This window comes from Chinchilla lanigera, unplaced genomic scaffold (assembly GCF_000276665.1).
Source record: "Chinchilla lanigera isolate Chin_1 unplaced genomic scaffold, ChiLan1.0 scaffold00065, whole genome shotgun sequence".
Lineage (NCBI taxonomy): Eukaryota > Metazoa > Chordata > Mammalia > Rodentia > Chinchillidae > Chinchilla > Chinchilla lanigera.
Genome location: NW_004955466.1, coordinates 1,749,758 through 1,771,633, shown reverse-complemented (window position 1 = coordinate 1,771,633; position 21,876 = coordinate 1,749,758). Strand labels below are relative to the sequence as shown.

Below are 21,876 nucleotides of genomic sequence, written 5' to 3'. Positions count from 1 at the left end.
ATATGCTTTTGCTGGGGTCAGGGTGTGTGAAAGGTCACAAGAGAACTTAGTAATCTGACTGAAGGGCAGCACCGCGGTTCCCTGCTGCCACTATATTTACCAAGGTTCTCCAGGTACATGCAACAAAACTCCTTCTGGATAACAGCCAAAGGGAATTTAAAACAAGGATGTGTAGGGAACTCACAGGATGTGATGCCTGGAGAGCCAATCTTAGACATGGAAAAGAAGTGAGAATCTTCCAGAATCTAGGCAAGGGTCACAATCTTTCTGGCCAAGATCCTCCACTTAGACAGGATGAAATTCCCAATATGTCCACTCTCTTTGTCCATCTGTTCAAAATTCATGTCCTTTTAGGCAGCATCTGAATGGCCTAACTTAGACCATAGACATCCTAGTTACCAGCAATATCCACAAATTGTATCCTACCAGGAAAAGAGTGGCCCCAAAATAGGAAATTAGAGTGTGTTAGAAGGGGAAATAGATGTTATGACACAACAAACATCCACAATGCCCCACTGCTGTGTGAATATTTAGAGAGATTTAACACCTTATTTCCTCTCCACCATACTTTAAATCAGTCCTGAAATGGTCTAACTTAGATATCTTTCAGTAGCAGGTCAGGCATGCTTTCACATGGTTATCTATATCAAACAATATTTCTTTGGAAAGAACTCTTAAATTTACTGTCACATAAATATTTTCCTAGTAGTACAAGTTTCCCTTTGTAAAACCTTGTCTACCTCTATGGTTTGAAATTGTTTTTCTTTAAAGTACTAAACATAAAATTCTTGTATCATTATTTATTGAGATCCTTCTAGAAAATTTTAGTATTTACTTCCTCTTTTAAGTAGTTTTTCCCCTTTTGTATATTTTCCATTGATCTTTCACTAAGAATCAAAGCTGAGCCTGAAGGCACACACCTGTAATCCCAGCTATGAAGAGGCTGAGGCAGGAGGATTACAAATTTGAGGCCAACTTGGGTAAGTTAGTGAGACCTGTTTCAAGATAAATAAGGGATGCCTGGGGAGATAGCTCAGTAGTCCACGAGTTCCATACCCAGAACTACAAAGAAAGGAAAGGAAAGGAAGGGAGGGAGGAAAGAAGGAAAAATAGAGAAAGAATTGAGACCCAGTATTTCTAGAATGACTATCACAATAAGACCACTTGTACCCCTAAAGACAGATTCTGCCTTAATGTTGATTATAGGATGCTGTCTTAGAAGCGAGCCATAAATCACTGGAAACTACAGGTTGTTTTCTTACATTTGCAATAAACTTTTAAGGCCAGTGTGATAGGAAATTCATCCTAAGAGACTGGTGAAAGAGAAGAAAATTTCTCAATGAAAAGTACTACCATTGCCGTTCTTCTCGACCCAGCCCATACCTGGGATTAAAAGAGATTTGAGCAAAGAATATAAAGGCTTTACACTCAAATCAAATCTCTTTTATTTAATGAGATATGTTGAGTGAAACCTTCATACAGGTTCCCTTTGATAAAATCTGTCCTGTGGCAGTTATTATCTCAGTCATCCTTATATTTTCACAAGCACACTTTCATTTTATTCCTTAGGCAAATTGGTTAGAAGAGCTATTTTTTTCCCATTTGATCAAGTAGAAACTAGTGTTTACAAAATTATGATTTACCCAAGGTCACACAGCTAATTAGTCCGCAAGCCAGGCCAAGAGTCCAAACCTCTTCACTCCTCAGCATTTCATTACTGTCGTGGCTTGTGTCTAGATGTCCCCATAGTGTCGCAGGCACTCATAGGTGGGAATTTTGAGAGGTGGCTGGATCTAGGGTGCGTGATGCTGGAGCAGGGTATGTGATACTGGGATTGAGAGTAAGTGCGGATAATAAGTGCTCCACCCTGGTTGTGAGGGCCACCAATCAATGTTTGTAGTTTGGATAGACTATAAAAGGGACAGAAAGAATGCAGGCTTGCTGCTGCTGCTGCTCCTGCTCCTGCTGCTGCTGCTGCTGCTGCTGCTGCTGCTGCTGCTGCTGCTGCTGCTGCTGCTGCGGCTGCTGCTGCTGCTTACTGCTAATGCCTTCTGCCTGCTGTGCCATGACTGTTTCTCTTCTGTGATGCCCCGGCCATGCCCTGCCTTGGAGCCAGATGACTATGGACTGAAATCTCTGCAAACTGTGAACTTAAATAAACCTTTCCTCACTGAACTTGTGGGCATTGAATATTTTGTCCCAGCAGTGAGAAAAGTAACTAAGACCATTACTTAAATCAGCGCTCTCAAATTGGGGCTAGTCATATACTTTGATTTTGCCAGGAGGGGCCTTGCCTTAGACCTCCACTTAAAGGCCCTCACTGTGGCCCTCTCTAGTCACATGGACTGCAGGGATGTAACCACCCACGCTCTTCACTCTAGACCACAGTCTGGATCCTGGGATCTCAAAGTCCCGTTACATATGCCCAAGTCCATTTGAGTGTGTCCAGGGCTCTCTATGCAGTGTGTGCATCAGGAAGAAAAGGGGCAGCTGTTGGCAGGTATGAGGGGACAGACAGCATGACTTGTGGGCTGAGGTACCCCCTGGTATGCAAGGCCCGTCGTGATCCCGGGCAGAGCCAGAGGTGGGAAGAGAAAGGCCGGGGCCACAAGCGTGCCCCCCTCATGTCCTATGCCCCATTTCTGCGAGCAACCTCAGGGTGTCCCAGAACTCTGAATTCACACCTGCCTTCTAGGTCATTAGGAAGGCATATGTTTTCATTGTAGGCAGACAGAACATATTTTGTTTAACAGTTCATGAGCTTGATTTATACCTTTTAAATATTTAGACATATGATACGTAGGCCTCCATTTGTTCTCTTGCCCCAGGCCCTGCAAATGTTAGGGGTGGGCTTGCAGTATGCCAGCGTATTTTGTTTGGCTAGCACAGTTTCCAACATTAACAACTGGGAGTCTTTGTGTAAGAATAGAGATGTCTGGTTTCACAGAAAGAAAGGAGGGTGAGGAGGGACAGAGAGGGAGGGAGAGAAGGAAAAAAAGGGGGGAGAGGAAAGAAGAGGGGAGGGGAGGTGAAAGGGAAGGGAAAGGGAGGAAAGGAAAGGAAGGAGGGAGGAAGGGAGGAAGAAAATCTAGTAATTCGGGCCCTGCTTACCTGTATAGCAAAAAAGACTGCAGCTGAGCAGTTACTGCCTGCTTTAACTAGGACTGGGCACTGTTTTCTAATTGGTCACAGTTCCCACCTGTCTCCCTTCACTCATTTTGGTGACCTCTGACCTTGTGGCCTGGGGTGCATTTGAGTTTGTCACCCCTGATTTAAGTCCTTTGTCAGATATGTCTTTTCCATAGAAAGCCACCACGCTGTCACATTTAATGCATGGCTCTGCCATCTTCTCATCAAGTGCCCTCAAAGGAAAGCTGTGAGTTCTTCCCCCGTCAGCTAAGAGTAAATCCCTACATTTCAGGATAGGTAGACGCCCGTATGTTCGGCAGTTCAGTCCCTGACTTGAGAATCTTGGAGACTCATTAAGAAAACAGCTAGGAATTTCAAGAGAGCAGTCTCTCTCTCTCTCTGCGGGATCCTCCCCTTTCACCATGCCTCGTGAACTGGAAACCCAGTGGAATGGATTTTCTCACTTTGACCCCAGCGAGGGAGGGAGATTTTTGATAACCGACAAAGGGCTTTTGTTCAGGTTTGCGTCAGGACAGATCAGCTCGCCCCATCTCATGGCCCCTTACTTCTTCTCGGCTCATCTTCCCTTCCTGCCCTTCCTCCGCTGGGGCCAAAGCCTCCTCACCCTCCAGTCCCAGCACTCCGCCCCTCCTGCCTCCGCCTCTCAGTCTGGAAAACAGCTTTGCACGTTAACCTCCAGGGCATTCACTGGGTTTCCAGCGGGGTCCCCAGCCCCACAGGCTGCCAAAATAGGCTCTTTACACTCCATAGATGGGAGAGAAAAATCTGCTTGTTCCGTTGCAACTGTCAAGCAAAAGACGTGCTGAGCTCGGATAGAAATAGCAACAGGGTCAGGGCAGGGCAAGGCCCCAGCATTTCATTAGTTCGGCCCAGCTAAGAGTGATTAAATGCACACAGTGACCATGAATGGGGCCAGGGAGGGCAGCCACACAGTGAGCACAGAAAAATCATTCTTTGGCCGCTGTCAGCTGGCTGAATGGGACTTCATTATCGGGATAATGAGGGCTGATTTTCATTGTTTTAACTTTGGGGAAGGAGTAAGAAAGGAGGGACTCTTTTCCCTTTGCTGGGTGAAAGGATGCTAAACTATGGCCTCCAAAAGGTCCCAAATCCTCCAGGCTGCTGTTGGCTAATCTCTGGGGTTTACTGTTCTTTACCAATGAAGTAAGAAGGTGCGTTGATGGTGTTCTGGGTTGGTGCTCCCTTTAGGCCCTGCCGTCCCAGCAGGATGTGGCTTTCTAAGGGCCTGTCTGTGCTGGCATCCGTCCCCAGCAGCTGCACCGAAGCCCAGAGACCGTCCACAGCCCATGGGGCAGACTGGCCTGTACTCTGCCCTTGCAAATGCTCCCAGCCACAAGTGACTCCTACCCCGTGCATTTTTTAAATGATATGAGTTCCACAGACTTCAGATTACTTGCTCAGGGCAAACACGAAATTCCACGTTCCTGTACCCTGTTTGAGGCTCAAGAGCCCAGGCCTCCGCTGCAGACCACACCCCGATACTGCGGGGATTAGCCAAACTCTTATCCAGCCAGAACCTCTTGACAATCGAGATTAGCTCCGACCCCATGAACCATGAAAGTCATTAATCATCTCCCCATTCTTCGGTTTGATTCACCTGCCACCCTCTCAAAATCTTGCTCTTCATTTAGACATATGAAAGTTATATATTCAACTCAGTGGCTCGCTCCTGGAGAAATGCGTAAATAACACATCCGCCCAAGAAAGTCAGCTATGGGGACTTGAAACAGGGAAACATAAGAGGGGGCCCTGACTTAATGTGTATCTCTGGAAAACCAGCAGAAGGGCTGGGTAGGTTTCGGAGCAGTGAGAGACAATTTGTAAAGAGACGGAGGCTTGTAAGAGTCGCGGTGGAGCAGAATCTCAACCCATAAAAAAGAATGGAATTGAGGGGCATGTCTGAGAGAAGGAAGCAAAGGCTGCTGGGATGCAGAATCTGAGTGGAGATAAGATTTAGGTGGAGAACAGGGCCAGATGCTGTGGAATTGTGACCAACAAAGCAGGCTTTTCTCCCACCAACTCCATCGTGGCCAGAGAAAGTAACTGTGGTTTCTGTCATTGGTTTTTGCTTTCATTTTCTCCCTCCCAAGTTCTTCAAAGAGACAAGCAGGAAGGCAAAGCATGTGCGTTCCTTCATGGAGCACAGGGAAGGAAACACTCTCTGATGCTTCCAGGTTTTAAGTTCCGGCTCAAGACCAGTCTCGGTGTCTTCAGGGCTGCCTAGGCTGCACCTCGAGGGGAATCCCATAGATTCTTATTCAGTTCCTCTCTTCTGAAGACTTGACAGGATATAGATTATGATTTTCACATCTGACTACTGGGTTCTTGGTGACAAGGACTATGCAGCTAATGGGAGTTAGCTGTAATAGGTTAATGGCTACTGATTCCTTTCCAGACAGAAATACCACAGCCCTTCCCACAAGCCACATCCTGTACACGGGATATCTTCATAAAATGTGTCTGCCCATCAGAATCAATTAATCATGCCTGGCAGGAGAGGGCATGGCCTCCGCGGAGGAAAGAGTAGCCTCATCCCTCATGACTGAAGACTCCTTTACCATGTAGGTTAATAAGGGGGAAGTTGAGTCTAGAATGCATGTAGTATTACTAGAGTGTTTCCTAGCCCTGAAAATTTTATGTCACCCAACTGCTATACTGTCAGTGCAAACCTTTGGCCTTTGCTTGGGGCTGACGCCACTCATTACCCAGAGGGAAAGAGAACTGGCAATGTGGAACTTGGATAATAGGTTTTAGTATTCACACCTTTTGTTTCACTTAAAAATGGCCAGAAGCAGCCCTCTGTAATAATATGTCTTCCCTTCTCCTGTCTAGGTTTTATATGGCCAGCTCTGGGGTCCCTCTCAAAAGCAAACCCCTCCTTTACTAAGATCCCCACTACTTCTCTATGTCTATAGAAGTGGTCTCCAAACTGTTTTAGTTGATCATCCCATCAGTAAACAAGTCTTGGATATACACTCCCAATATACATTTATTTATTTTATACACATTTATTAATTACCAATATATTATAGAACATATACAAAATTAAACTTTTAAAAGACTGAAATATAGATTAAGTAAGCAAAAACATAAAATATCTTTTTAATTATGATGGCTTCATACTATCAGTTAATACCTTAATGTACAATAAATATGTAAGGCAAGGTGCATGATAAGTGACAAAAACAATCTTTAAGAGTTTTCTTGAAAGAAATTTAACTGGTTTGGGGGCTGGGGATTTAGCTCAGCGGCAAAAGCGCCTGCCTGGCAAGCGCAAGGTCGTGAGTTCGGTTCCCGGTACCAGAGAAAAACAAAAAAACAAAACAAAAACAAAAACAAAAAAAAAACAAAAAACGAAATTTAACTGGTTTGACTTCCCATCACATATAAATACTTGATCTTTGTTTTCAGCCTGTGATATGGCCAAAGAGAACCTGTTCTAAGGGAAATGTCAGTGCAACTATCCCTACAATTTGCATGTGCTTATATTACTAATATGATCTTTAACCTATTGTTTCTATGCAGGGATATTTTTAAAACATGTGTCCACTTTGGATATATTATGTTAAAGTAGATATAGCCAATGAGTCAGAAACATGTAAACTGCTGGGCATGATAGCATGCACCTGTGATCTCAGCACTCAGGATGCTGAGGCAGGAGGATCATTGCAAATTTGAAGCCACCCTGAGCTACAAAGTGAGTTCAAAGCAAGCCTGAACTGCATAGTGAAACCCTGTCTCAAAAAGACCAAAAAGAAAGAAAGAAAAGAAACATGTAACCTGTAGTGACTTAGATTTTGTTGACAGCTCTAGGGACTGAGCACACCAGTTGTCCCCTCTGCAAATTTTGCAATTCCTAATCTTGCTACAGGATATCTCATGAACTCGCCATGGTACATGACCATGGATGGAATGGAGCTCCACTTAGACTTAAAAAATTTAAAGTTCCAGTAATTTCCGTTTGTAACTCTGAGACGCTTATTCCATTTGGAGACCAAGGGTCTACCAGATGGCTTTCAAACACTTTAGCATTGACCTACAGGGCACTTTACCCTCTGATTTCAACCTGTATTTTCCACCTAACCTCCCATTGTTCCCTGTTCTGTTGATTGTTGGTTTTTTTGTTTGTTTGGTTGTTTTTGGTCTTTTTGAGACAGGGTCTCACTATGGAGTTCAGACTGGCCTGGAGCTCACTTTGTAGCCCAGGCTGGTCTCAAACTCACAACAATCCTCTTGCTTCAGCCTCTTGAGTGCTGGGATTACAGGTGTGCACCCCCACACCTGGCTTGTTGCTTCTTTTATTGTTTTAAATTTTAGCAATTTTTGAGGAAAGCTGTATCTAAGACTATTTTAATCCTGCATCTCCTCAATTGATTCTTTCTTATATTTGCCCTTTGCCTTTCCTGCTTACCAAGACTTGGCTTTCTGTTCAGGGATCTTTTTGCAGTCTTTGTCCGGATTTAGCATAGCAACAACCACCTGCTGGGGTGAGTGCCCACACGGACATTAGCTTTTTCCCACTGCACCTGTTCCATGTAGATGCCATATTTCTTCCTGTAAACCTGGGCTGTCTTGCCAACTTACTGACCTTTATCGTGTCCTGGCACAACCTGAACGTCACCATCGTTTTAGAAGAACATGGATCTAGTGTTTTACTCCTGTCTTAGCTCTTTGAAAAAGAGGGAAGACAGTCTTGCAAACAGAGGAAAGTGCACTGACATGTATTTTATGGCTCTCCCTTTGGTCAGAAGTCACAAAAGCACTGAACTTCATTACGGCCACTGCTACTTCATCAGTAATGTCCACAGAAGGGAAGGAAGCTCATTTCTTCTTATGTGTGAAATACTCCCTAACATCTCCTTTCCTTTGTTCTTACTGTTCCAGGCAGCTGGAATGCCTTCTTCTGATTTCTACTTTAGCCCAAGTTAAACCTTTGAAAGACTTGATCCCCTTAAACCACAAGTCACCAAGATTTTTCTATAAAAACCAGAAAGTGAATAGTTTAAGCTTTGCAGGCCATACTGTCTCACAGCTACCCAGTGCTGCCACTATAATGCAAAATCAGTCACAGATGTGTGCAAACACATAAGCATGGCTGTGTTCTAACAAAATTTTCTTTATAAAAATAGGTGATAGGCTCAATATGGCGCTAGGACCAACATTTGCCAACCACGGCCCTAAAGGCTTGTCGCTCTTTATTGTCTTCCTTCTGGCATTTTCTCCATGATTGTCTGTGCAAAACACATTTTTTCCAAAGGACTGAATTTCTTGAAATCCAGGACTTTTCTTCCTGCTTCCTAAAAGTTAGATGTCTGGGACATAGAAGCTGTTCAATAAAGATATTTTAATGAATCTCGAGAATAATCATTATGTCCCTAATAGAAAAATGGAGAGAAATTCTTGCACTGGGTATAAGATTGAGAAGCTTACTTCTAGCATCTAAAGTGAAAGATTATGTAGCAATCTCAATGTAGGACATTAGGGGATTCGGCTTGAGCTTAAACTAGGTCTTCTAAAAGGGCAGCTGGTATCCTGCTCACCTGACCACCCTTTTCATCTCCCTGTCACTTTGCTTTGGCCCACAGCGTTAATGAAACCTACAGAATTACCCCATTTTCAGTCATACAGCCTCCACTGAAGCCAATCCGTCCCTATATTTGGTTTTGTTTTTTTTTTTTTTTTTGGTTTTTCTCCGGTACCGGGAACCGAACTCACGACCTTGCGCTTGCCAGGCAGGCACTTTTGCCGCTGAGCTAAATCCCCAGCCCCTCTGTCCCTATATTTGTATAGTGCTTTATGATTTTCAAAGCAAGTAACACAATTCCTATTTTGTAGACCTGGCAAAGGATGAACATCAAGTGACTTGCCTGTGATTGATACATCTGGGACTTCTGATTCCCAACCTAGGACTCTTTTCATTATACCAGACAGCTTCTCAGGCAATTAGAACAAAAAGATACTGTGCAAGATGAAGCCAACAAGTAAATTAATCCCATTTGAAACTGCAAGGAGACCCTGGGACAAATGTGTATCCGAATTTCAACGGTATTTGGTAGAATTGGCCCCATGGATGTGTAGACACCCTGCCAACTTTGCACAAGATACATAAATCTCAAAATCAATTTCACTAACCTTCGTTTATCTTGGAAATGCAAAAATTTACACTAGGACTTGGCTCGAATGAAGAGATTCACACCAACGCTGTATCCCTGCTCCTCTTATAAAACAGCTCGAGAACCCGTGCTGCAGACCTCACTGTTTTGATTGACTGTGAAGGCCGCCTCCGCACACTTGCTGCCAGAGAGAGGTTAATACTGACTCAGAAGTGAGAGCATCACTGCCACTTTTGACGGTCCTCTGCTCCGTGTTCCTTGGAAACCTCCTGCCTCAGCTTGGGCATGACCCAACCCACTTAGAAGGAGAGAGCAATTTTACAGCCCCGCGTGGAGTGACTCCAAGCCAGTCGTATCTATTTCCAAATGATCTGACGCAGCAAACAGATCGTGTTTCTTCGGAGGCTTGGCTGAGAACAGTTAGTCTGGCAACACTGAACCAGAGGGATAAAATGAGACTGTCACGAAAACTCTGAAATGGCCTCGAAGGAAGAAGGACCAATGCAATGTTCAGGTCAGCAGTGGGATGCTTTCTGGCCAGATTAACGAAAAGAAGCTTAGGTGACTACGTGTGAAATTCAAAAGAGCAAACAATGACATGGAGAAGCTGACTGGCACATGCCCAGTTCTTTTGGAGAGCCGGCACCAAGCCTAAAATGACTCACAAAATCTACCTCTTGTTTTTATTCTTACCTTTAATCAGACTTTTTATTGGAATTTTTATAGCTGGGTACCTGTCCACCTTACTGCCACCCTACCAAAGGAGATAGGGACTCTGACCGTGTATGCCAGAGACCAACAGAGCCCTGTGTTCAGTTATTACGGTCTCAGGGAATAGTGATTACGGGGTTCCAGGAATGGGATGTGGGAAGACGCAGAAGTTGGGTTTCACTTAAGGTCTTTGGCAAGAAATAAATACCTTGTTGCTAGGATGAAAATAGTATTGGTTCTTCACAGATCATTTGAATGGATAAGCTGAGCCCTAGAAACAACTCCTAACCCAAATGGCTTTCTGCTCAGGTGGATAAAAGCAAATCTTTGCACATCAGATGCCATACCTGGTTGGTCATTCCCTGCTTTGGTTGCACAGAGATATTTTCAAAGGTGAAGACAGTAACAAAGTTGGGCTCTCTGAGGATATCCCTTGAGCAAGAAGACATCCGTGTCTCTGGCTGTCCACCTGACAATGGATGCCTTCACAATTCTTCTTTGCATACAGTATGGCCGCTGCAGTTAGCAGGAAGCAGTCTAAACAGAACAGCTGTTGCTTCCCTTTGCTTTGTGCGTTTCACAGGCAACTCAGCCGGCCTGTTTCAGGCACTAACTGCGTGCCGAGCATCTCCTCAGAATATAGCAAGACTGGCCTCGCCCTTACTGCCTTAGCAGTCTGTCAGGAAGGACAGTACTGTGAGCACCTGTGGCAGAAATAGTGACAGAAACACTATGGGGGGGCCATCGTCATTAAGAAGCGTCACCTTTGAGGTGCGCCCACAGGGGAGCCTCCCCACCATCCCTTCATCCATACACTGATCCCTAAATATTTATACTCTGCTTGTTATCCTCAGGGAACAGGGGGCTTGGGATTGAAAGAGGAACAGAACAAGGAGCACAGGAAAGGGGGCTGGGAGGCGGGAGGTAGGCTGGGCCACACGGGTAAGGGTTTTGCTTGCCAGGCCGAATCTGAACTTTGTTCTGTAGGTACAAGGATCCTCCTTAGGACTTCCTGCAGGTGGTGGCTCAGGTAGCTACCCCACCCCAATAAAAAGTCTGATGAAAGGGAAAAATAAAAATGACAGGTAGATTTTGTGAGTTGTTTTAGGCTTGTTCTCAGGAAGCTACTAGGCATATGCAGTCTGCTTCTCCACATCACTGCTGACCACCCTACAGCTCAGCAGTATTTTGTATGTTTGCTTTATGCTTGTTTACTGTCTGGTTCCCCAGCTGGGATAGAAACCCCATGAAGACAGGAAGGCTGTTGGTCATAGTCACCATTGTGTTCCTAGTTTTAAGCACAAAGTCTGGCACAAAGTAGGCCTCAAGAAATAACTCCAGAATGAATGATCTTTCTGTGTTTAGACAGTTGTCCCCAGATTGTAAAGAGGAAGGAGATCGAGAACTAGGAGATCCCACAGGAGGGATTTGTGGTGACAGAAAGGTGCTAAGATCTGAATCCAGGGCAGTGGTGGTGCAGATGGAAAGGAAGGTTTAAAGGGTAACCCGTCGGGTGAACACTGACAGATGTTGGTGAGGGAGGGGGAAGGGTCAGCATGACTCGCAGGTTTTCATTTGGACGTCTGAGTGGCTGGTGATATCGTTGACTGAGAGGAAAGATAGGGAAGGAACATGAGGAGGGGCTTGTCATGGGAAGCAAGGCAGCGTAGATAATGCGATCAGTTTTGGGCATGTGTGATTTGACACAACTGTAGAATGTCCAACTGGAGATGTGCGGTAGACAGTTGGAAATATGTGTGGGCAATTAGGAAGATGGCTGGGGCTGAGGTCACAGGTTTGGGGTGATAAATGAAACCAGAAGAGGGTAAGGTCACTCAAGGAAAGCACACAGAGTTGGAAGAGAAAACAGAAGCCCAGACCTAAGGAAATACCACTTGATGGATACATGTCAAGGAGGAGCCAGGGAAGGAGACAGAAGGTGAGATCTGAGAGGGAGGAGGAGGAGAATAGGCGAGGACTTCTGGTTGCCTTTGAGAAGAGGTTAGAGCAAGGGTCAGTAGGCATGAGAGCTGCACTCTTAGATGAGTAGTACCACCCAGTTCTTACCATGGAATGGGAAGCTCTTGGCCATTCTGGACCATTGAGGAAATCCAGAACACATAGGTTTATCAGGATTTCCTCCTTCTAACATTCCTGGAGGGCAGGGCCAGATCTAGTTGAGTGTTGAATGCCCTGCCTAGTCAAGGATGCCCTCAGTTTGAAAACACCACCAACTCCTCCATCTCCTCATTTCCTACCTAAGAATGGCTCTCATGGACTAGACAGGTGTTTAACAAATGGCTACACTTTGGGGTCTGGATTCTGTCTCCCACAGGATTACTGCAGGTGGCTTCCGGTTCCAGTTCTCTCAGGGGTGATGTTTCTTCTGGGATTCGCTTTACATGGTAGTGCTGGTCTCAGCCTCTCTCATGATTAACCTGCTTTCTCAGCATCCTCTGCCACATAAAATCCTCTTGCTACTACAGAGAGCTCACTCTGCCTTCCTTCCTGCCAACCACACACTCCCTTTCACTTCCTGTCCTCTAGTTCAGGCCAGTGATTTCTGTACTTATTATAATCCTGAAAATTCCATAGAAATGACACGGAAACTTACACAACATACATCACAGTGGAGATGCTTTGGTTGAAGGGAGAACAGTTGGGGTCCAGCTGCCCCTCTCACACTGCAGAATTCTGGAGCACCGTGAGTCCATTGTGAACCACCGAGGCAGGAGGAACAGTTCTGTCTCCCCGTCCCCTCCAACCTCCAGGCCCCACGCAGGTCCCTCCTCCTCTGACACTGCCCTCCAGGACAGCCTGCAGGTCACCAGTCTCCACCCTCTTTTCTGAGGCAGTCTCCCGCCCCCAGAGGGAAAGAACAGGCCAGGCTAGGACATGGCTGGGACACGGCGTGTTGGGACACCCTGACACTGAACACTCCCCATTCTGGAGCCCTCTGCTCTGGAGTGAAGTCACTCAGACCTTCAGACCCTTTTTATGAATGGAGGCATTTAGGCCGCATGGGCTAACCAGGGGTCGCTGGGTAAAAGCTCTTTGGGAGAGGGACTCACAAGACTTGGTGTTGCCTACTGAAAAGCCCAGAGCGAAACCCCACTGGAGACCCCAGTTTCCCATGCAGGCAGGGGACTGAATTTAGGGGTCCTGTCTTAAAGGCCTCTGCGGTTTCTTACTGGAGACTCTGGGGTAGGAGGAGCGGGCAGAGGCCGGAGAGAGGCAGAAACTTGCTAAGCTGCATGGTTCCCTCCCCCTGCTCCCACCTCCCCTGGGTGCTGGGTAATCTCGTCCTTCAGGACCCTGCTGGGACCATCCTGTCCCCTAACCCCCAGGCTCCCCGCGCCCCAGCGCCCTGCCCCGCCCTGCCCCGCCGCATACTTCGGCTCCGGCTTGTGAGTCAGGCCTATTCATCTTGTTTAGAGCTCGGCAGGGCTGCAGGGCTGCAGATGCTGTGAAGACGGTAATTTTAGACTCCCTGATTGGCAAGGGTTGCGGGGCAGGCCGGCGGGGGAGGAGAGCAGTTGGAGTCTCTGGTTGGAGCTGGTTCTGAGCGGGCTCTGCCTCCCTCCCTGCGCCCCTCTTTTCCAAGCTGCTGGCCCCCGGGCCTCCCTCTGTGCTCGTCCTGCCCGCAAGCGAGCCAACGCCGCGGCGTTCCTGGGCGCTTGGCCTGGAGAATCGGGCCAGAGGCCTCAGTGGTGCAAGGGCTGGGGTTCTGCCGGAAAGACAGTGCCGAGGACAGGGCGGATGGCCTAGATTATCTCCCCACCCCAGGGCCGTGTGTGAGGAGCCAGGGCCGAAAGGGCGCCGCCCGAGGCCTCCGACCTCTTCTGATCCTTCTAGTTTTTCCGTTCTTCCTCGCCTGACCTCCACCGCAGGGGGGCCATTGCTCCCCGGGGCCTTCCGACCCGGCTCCCAGGGCCCTCAGCGAGTCACCCACACACACCCCGTGGTGCTTGAAGACTCAATTTGCATTTGATTACAGGACCCGCCCCCCTCCAATCCCAAGGGAGTGCCCGGGGCTGAAGGTTCTGGTTCTGCGAGTCTGGCGCGAGCTGAGAATTTTGAGCTCCAGCAGTCCCGTCCTACAGAAGCCCCCAGAGATGTGTTCAGCTGCCCATCCACCTCCCAGAACAATCCCAGTTTAAGGCTCTTGAGTGAGTCAGACTTGGAACCATCCCGGTGTTTGAGCCACTGTCGTCATGCGCGGAGCAGGGAACTCAGATTTCTTTGTGCCCCAAACCTCATCTGAGGAACGAGGAATCACTCGTGCCAAATCACAGCAGATCACAGGTCCTGGTCAACACGGGACTATTAGCTCATATCTGGAGTTTAGTTCCTGCCCTGGGCACACTTTTCTAAAACAGGATCCAGAAGAAAGAGAGAAAGATCTGATAGGTTTTTCTTTTTCCCTTTCTCTACTAAGTCCTGGAAGGACGCCACAGTGAAATCCTGGAATCCTGCTGCTCTCCCTGCTGAGCCATGTTGAGCTGTGTTTGGTTGCCTCTGGTGACAGGAAGTTCGCCACCTACCAAGCAGCCTAGGGAAACTCGGGCTGGCTCTGTCTTTTGTTCAGTAACTTTATTGCTGCAAGTTTTGCCGGTGTCCACCAGCATCTGTTTCGATGGCGGCCTTGGTCCTGGGGGTGGGATTAGGGGAACCCAGGTGGAGAGTGGCGGTCGTCCTGCTACAGGCCAAGAAGTAACAGGACTGCTGTGGGAGTGCAAAATGCAGCAATATTCTCACCTCCCCTGACTGCGTCCCCCCTCAGGCATCAGGGAGCACAGCTCCAGGGTGCTCCCTTCTGGCCCAGGACATGCCAGTCACCAAACACTTGCATTTGTTTATTTGTCCTGCTGGATATGGACATGAGGATATTTTACTACTTTTCAAAGGAGGGGCTCCTTTCCTGGGCAGTTAACAGGACTTAAGTGCCTGTGCCCCGCCAACACTTGTTTATTGCAAGGGAAGCTTAAGTGATTATTCAAGGATTCCTTCATGCTAAAGATGCATTGCAGTGAAATGTCACTGGTTTGGACAAATTCAGGTTGTGGTTTGTAGAATCTCAGGCTCTACACATCCCCAGCAAGACTCTTATTCCTCTCCATCCCGTAGAGTTGATCGGAATCACTGCCAACAAAATCTTGCCTAGGAGAGGTGTGCCTGGTCTACTTTTTAAAATAGATGCGCCTCCTGTGTAAACCTCATTTTGCCTGTTGGAATGTAAACTATAGTATTGGAATGCTTGGAGACAGTTTGTTCTTTTAGTGGATTAGCGATTTCCCCCTGAAAATACTGTTTCACAGTATTCGCTAAGCACATCCTTCCTTCTTCTGTAGTTTGGGATTCTATATCAGCCAGTCCAGGCGGATCAAAACTCTGAAAGATTTGCTGTACCCAACCCATCAATAGTCCTAGCAACGATCTGTATTGAGAGGGGCTGGGGGTGGGGGTAGGTACAGGTTTACTGGAGAGATTGCAGAATAACAGAAAATTGCCCAAAGAAGGAGATGTTAGCAAAATTTATTTTGTAAGCTAAAAAGAAATTTTTTTTTGTCTTTTTGAGACAGGGTCTCACTATGCAGTTCAGGCTGGCCTTGAGCTCACTTTGTAGCCCAGGCTGGTTTCCAACTCACAACGATCCTCCTGCCTCAGCCTCCCGAGTGCTGGGATTACAGGCATGCACCAGCACACCCAGCCAAGAAGACACATTTTTAACCATGAACAGCCAGTAAGGAGTAGAGTAGCAAATGAACACGCTACTGGAAGTGGAGAAAGAGAGCCTGGATGTCGTAGTGGTGGTACAAGAAAAGCGTTTAAAATTGTTTCCCCCAGGAGGTGATTGTTTTGACCACCCCCATCATCCCCCACGTTCTGCCTGGTGAAACATCTTTCTCCGTGCCCCCGGGCCTGTGCCTAATCTCCCCACAAGTCAGCTGTCCCTGTCTCCACTTTTGCCTATTCCGTGCTTGACTCCAGATCAGTGTTCCTGCAAGTCATTTCTTTCACTTCTCATCCCATCCAGCCCAATCCCCTCACAAAGTAATATTTGTGCTCTGGAGTAACAGTCAGCACCTAGGATCTGGTTCTTGGGGATCTTTCCAGACTCATGCCTTGTCCCACAGATGTATGAGGGCCGAGGGGCACATTCACCACTTCGTGGGGTACTTAGCGCTTGCCCAGCTTGTGCACAGCACTCAGTCGTTATCAGGGGTATAGCGCCTGTGTCCAGGCTGCTCCTCATCCTCCCGTTCGGCCTGGCCACATTCCATGACCCTCTGCCACACTCCTCTCCTGAAGACAGCGACTGTGTCTTTTCCTAAGACGGGTTGTGAATTGGGAACCTGAGGGGCAAATTTGAACCACAGATATGTCTTGTCTGGCCTACGCTGTGCTTTCTAAAAATCAGGAAATTGTACATCTCCATCTAGTTTATGACTTTGCCGGAGAGCCTGGGAGATGTGGTAACCCCAGACTTGAGCGTGGCAATGCCAGGTTGCCACTGAGCGGCAGCTGTCTCAGGCTCACCACAGCCCCTCTCCCATGGCTAGGGTACAGGGACCATCTTCTATATTCAACATACTACTTTGGTGCTCCCTCAAGATGCTGGCATTTGGGGTAGATCAATCTTTGATTTCATAGGACTATCCCGTATGTTACAGGTAGTTAGCAACCCTGATTCCCATCCACTCAATTAAAAACACCCCCAAACATTTCCAAAGTCCTGGTAGCAGGTGTTACTCTAGCCACTATTGAGTTGTCCACCCCGAGCACATAACCCTTGTCTCCCCAGTGCTGGCACACAGTAGGACCTCAGTTACAGACTTGAAAGACCTAGCATACAACATCCATTATGGAAAGATTCTGCATATTAAAAGTTCCCTTGAATACAGAGGCAGAAAAATGCAATAATCATAGCAGTTAAAAAAATAAATTATCTGGAGTAAACTTAGTACATCCCCCTAAACACCTGTCCCAAAATGGAAAAAAAAATTAGTTAACAGCGCATTCCTGTTGAGGCATTTCCATTCTGCATGCCTCAGTTCCCGCTGTAATGTTAATTGGTTATGGTTTCCTTTGCTTCGAGCCCTTACTTGTAATGAGAGTTGCTGCGCAGCTGTCCACCAGGCACCACCCCGAGAAAGGCTACGTTCAAAGGGAGCACAAGAAGAATTGAACCCCAGGCAGCTCTTCCATGGGAAGTGTTGTTGCTAATATTTTTGGTTTTTTGTTTCAATTGTAAAAATACTATACGCTTACAGTAGAAATTTCAGAAAATAGTAAGGTACCAAGAATAAGTTAAACATCGCTCATAATCTCATTGCCTGAAGACAATCACTTAATTTTTTAATGTTCCCCTCCTATTTTTCCTTATGCACCTATATTTACGTTTGCTCCTGTGGATTTTGTTTTGTTTCTCGCAAAATTAGGATTGTACTGGTTATAAAACCTCCCTGGCCATCTCATGACTGTATGGAATCAGTTTAACCAATTCCTCTTGCTGGACTTACAGTCGCTTCCCAGTTTATATTCTTATAAACAGCACAGCGATCAACTGCTTTATTTGTAAGTCTTTCTGAGTCAGTCTGATTATTGCTTCAGAAAGTGTGACAGAGCAGCTAGCAGAGCAAGAGTCATCCCCTGCACTGGGGAGATGCTGTTGGCTCCAGCACTAAAAAAGGCGGATGAAGTAACCAGTAGACTGAGGTCTGGGTGAGGAATTTCCAGGCAGGAAGAAGCTCCTATTATGCCGTATGCTGAGAGCGAGGGAAGGGGCTATGGAACTGGGGGCCTGGGGACAGTGGGGAGTGTCTGGAACTCCTACCAAAGGAAACAAACAGGGCTTAACCACAGGATGAGAAATGCTAGGCAGCACCCAGAGTCCTGTTGCATACCGGCGGGGACGTACCACTCTCTCAGTGAGGCTGGAAACACAGGCAGAGGTGGGCTGGGGATTGGGGTGGGGATGGCGAATTATCTCAGGTTTGGGAAATGCCTGAGAGATCCAGCCAAAGGTCAAGGGGGCTGGAACAAGGCCACGAAATCTTTCCCCACCCGAATAATATTGTAACACGTAAGTAGAAAATAGCCTTTGTGACCTAGCAAAAGAACTATCTTTGCTTTCTAACATGGCTTCACACCCATACAGATGTATGCAACCAACATGAGCTCGACAGAGCCCTGAGTTGTGTTTACGGTGGCACAAAAACAAGAATGCACACTTTTTACAGCACGGCACAGTTCACAAAGCGCCTCGCGTGATACATTAGCTCCGTTTCCTTCGGTAGATATCTTTAAATGGGTCCCCCATTTTATAGCAATGGGGGCTCAGAAAGAGGAAGTTGCGTAAATCCGGACGGGTAGTCGGCAGAGGAATCAGGTTCCAGAGCAGCTCCAAGGACGGTTTGTGATAATTAACCCACTCTCTTGTGACCATCTCTTCTGTCCTTGTTGGGAAACAAACGTGTCCTCCCCCGGTGGCCCTGACCTTTGCAAGATGAATTAAGCAAGTGAGCTAAGAGGATAAGCCTGTTCGGGCTTTAAGAGCGGTGGGTCACATGCCTATACTTGGGACAGTGAGGCAGAAGGATCTCGAGTTCAAGGCCAGCCTGAGCTACATAGTGAGTTGGAGACAAGCCTCAATTACATAGTGAGACCCTACCTCAAAAAAAAAAAAGATCAGTGGGAGACTGGCCTCCCCACATTTCCACCAAAAGACCTTTCTCAGTCCAAAGCAGGGCTTTCCTACACCTGAAATCTTCCTCCCTAGAAATGAGCACAGCTCACTCCCTAAGCTATTCAAGCCTAAATCGCACCCCCAACACTGCTATCCCTAGTCTCCAATTCTTCCTAACCACTCTCCCCTCTGCTGTATTTCCCTCCTTAGCATTTACCATCTTCTAATCCATTAATATGGTATCGTTTTCTTGTTCCTTCGTTGTTTTCTCCACTGCAGTGTACGCATGACAGGGCAGGCTCTTTGTCTGTTTTGTCCCCTCCGGTTTCCCATACCTAGAATATGCTCTGGACAAAGTAGATGCTCAGAATGAACAACAGTGGGTGGCATTAGCGCGAACTGGCACAGTGACTAGTTCATAATAGGGAATCACACGCACTGCTTCCCCTTTTCTCCTCCCTCTTCTTGCATTTCATGTTATCTGCTCAGCACAGTCACCTTTCGAATTGAAATATTTTCAGAAGAGGTGACACTTTAAGTCCACGGAACAGGGAAAAAGCCCATACTGGCTCTGAAGAGAAGGAGGCAAATCACAAGCTCAATGGAGCCGTGGTCTCCCTGTTTATCTTATGGAAGGGCAAAGGACACATAGTCTTGTTTGGGGCATTTCTAGTGCTGTCTTTGTTTCTGCCCAGAGGTGAATCAGGATGGAGCCTCCCCCTTTCTGTAGCTGCGTCACCAGCTTTCGGGGCAGCACTGTGGGCCGGTCCTGACGTCTGCCACTGACCTGCTGTGGGTTGGTGGAGTGCCCCGCTGGAGCACTGCTGAGTACTCACTGACATACTCTTTCATTCATTCCGACATTCAGTTATCCGCACGTACACTCGGAATGCCCACCATGTGTGCAGGGCTGTCCGGAAACGACGGCAGCTCAGACTCAGGGATCCCAGTCAGGTAAGAGAGACCTCAGTGTGACAGCCCACTCGAACCAGAGCCACCTTTGGGCATCCCAGTGCCCATCAGACTTTCCTCTCCTACCTGCGGGTTCTCTTCCTTCCTGGGACCTTGCTTAGAAACATGTGGCCTCCTAGCTGCTCTCCTTGTCTGGAGCCTCCTCTACATCCCTTCTCCCTGCGGACACCTCCCCAGCACTGGTCCCCAAATCCAGAGCCAGGGGATCGGTCAGGAGAGGTCAGCAGGCACAGGCAAGAAGGGGAGGTCTGCGCGTGCGCAGAAGGGTGGGTGTGGTGCGCATGCGGGTCAGAGGAGGAACATGTGAAGCAGGAAAGCCCTTAGCAGTGAGGGGGCCTAGAGCGATTTGGGTAACCTACGAGGGGGAGGTGGCTGAAAAGAAAAAGAGGGAAAGGAAGAGATTGGTGTGTGTGTGTCAGGCGGGCAGAGATAATTTTAGTGTAGGAAAGCTGAGGAGCAAAGGTTCCAGAGAGAAGGTTTGCTGGGAACTGTACCATAAGAGACCCCCACATGGCCTCTCAGAACACCGTTTGTGAAGATCACGTCAGACCTGAAAGCATTTGTGGGTGACTCTTTGTAAGCAGTATGCTTGGAGGCCATCTGCTAGCAAGAGCTGGCCCCATTTTTGCAGATAACAAGCACAAGGTCAGTCGTCCCTGTCCCAGCGTTGCTACCCACATCCCAGGCTCTGCCTGCCCACCTGAGCCCTCCGCACACACTGGCATTCTCTCTGTCTCTTGGATAAGACACGTGCGTGCTGGCCCCCGCACCTCCTGGATGTGCTCACAAGGCCCCGGGGTCAGCAGCCATCCTTCCTCCTCACTCCTGTGTTCCCAAGCCAGACCTCAAACCTCCTCCCAGAGCCACGTTCTCCTCCTGCAGGAAGCCCTTGCTGGTCCCTGGAAACATCTTCTGGGCCTCCCATACCTCTCCTGAGCACTTCTCACAAACATGGGCTTTTTACCTTGGTGAACGTGAGTTAGCTGTTGCTAGATGTAAATTCCTATTAAAAAAAAAAAAATATATATATATATATATATATATAGACCAGAATTAAAGTCCTGTTAACTTACAATCCCTTTAGACTTACAATGGCATTGTGCCCATGGAGCCCTGATGTCAATGCAGCCCGAATAGACCTCCCCAGGAAGCCCAGAGAGGCTGCCGGGAAGAAGATGCTAGCAGAGGTGGGAACCAGCATCTCCTTGCCTGCGCCTTACGGGTCTGGTCCCTGGAAAGCAGCTCCAGGGGCCTTGAACAATAATATTGTCACCAGAGGGGCCTGCCCTTCAAAGAAACGGGGCCTGATAGCTCTTGTTATATGCAAAGTGGAAAAGGTACCAAGACCGTTCTCTGCATTTCCTGCCTTTCAATTGAGTGAGGACAGACAGATGATTTATTGGGCATTTCCTAGCCTCCCCTTCACCATAGGAAACCAGTATGAAAAAAAAGGTGCAAATTTTAAAAAGATGTGTGAGTGTTTTGAGGAGGCTGGGGAGAGAATTCCTCTGTACCATTAAAGTAAAAAAAGAAACCTCTCTAGCAGCAGGACCTCTGATCTAGAAGCATACTGACCATAAATTTAGTCCAGCCTTTAAGAGCTCAAAGCTGCTTGTGGTGGAGGAGGAGGGAGTGGGCAGGGCGGGGAAGGCAGTGCAGGCCGCTCTCTCCCCACTCCTGTTTCCAGGTGACCTAGCTCAGGCTTGGGGGTGGGGCGCAGTGTGCCTTCAGCCACCTCGACCAGCACCGAGGAGCAGCGGGCTGCAGGGGCCTTCACCACCCCCAAGTGCTGGTTTCAGTCCAAAGAGATTGGCACCCCCCTCACCCCACCCCAGGCAGCCAGGAGGCGGGGGCAAGAAGCAGGACTCAGCCGCAGCAGGTCTGCTCGGTTCCGCTCTGTTCTGAGCGAGTTCTTCTCCTAGGGCTGCCCTAACAAAGAGCCACGCGACAGTTACCAGGATCAAAGCAACAGAAATGTATAGCACCGTAGTTCTGGAGGCCAGAAGTCAGAAATCGAAACTTCATCAAAGCCACATTTCTCCCGAAAGCTCTTGGGAAGCCTCTTTCCTGCTCTTCCTGGCTTCTGGTGTTTGCCAGCAATCCTTGGCGCCCCTTGACTTGGAGCCGCGTTGTTCCGGTCTCTGCCTCCACCTTCCCCATCCCTGCATCTCCACGTCTCCTTGTCCCTGTGTGTGTGTCTCTCTCTCTCCTTATAAGGAC

The 21,876-nt window shown here is 47.7% G+C and overlaps 1 protein-coding gene, 1 long non-coding RNA gene and 1 pseudogene across 13 annotated transcripts in view; 1 reads left to right on the top strand and 2 right to left on the bottom strand.

The window, feature by feature from the left end:
- The window catches only part of Rad51b (RAD51 paralog B), a 701,675-nt gene that overhangs the window by 616,513 nt on the left and 63,286 nt on the right, over nucleotides 1–21,876 (top strand). For 2 of the 12 annotated variants that reach the window (XM_013521910.1, XM_013521907.1), the window contains one exon: nucleotides 9,007–10,224. The exons of the other annotated variants lie outside the window; for them this stretch is intronic. In XM_013521910.1, the coding sequence (XP_013377364.1) occupies nucleotides 9,007–9,044 (38 nt within the window). In that variant the 3' untranslated portion in view covers nucleotides 9,045–10,224. Of the gene's footprint in view, nucleotides 1–9,006; nucleotides 10,225–21,876 lie in introns of those variants that run through there. 12 annotated transcript variants of the gene reach the window in all.
- Nucleotides 1–21,876, bottom strand: part of LOC106150155 — a 46,005-nt gene that overhangs the window by 2,163 nt on the left and 21,966 nt on the right. The window lies entirely within an intron of this gene.
- Nucleotides 7,494–8,567, bottom strand: LOC102009479 (annotated as a pseudogene).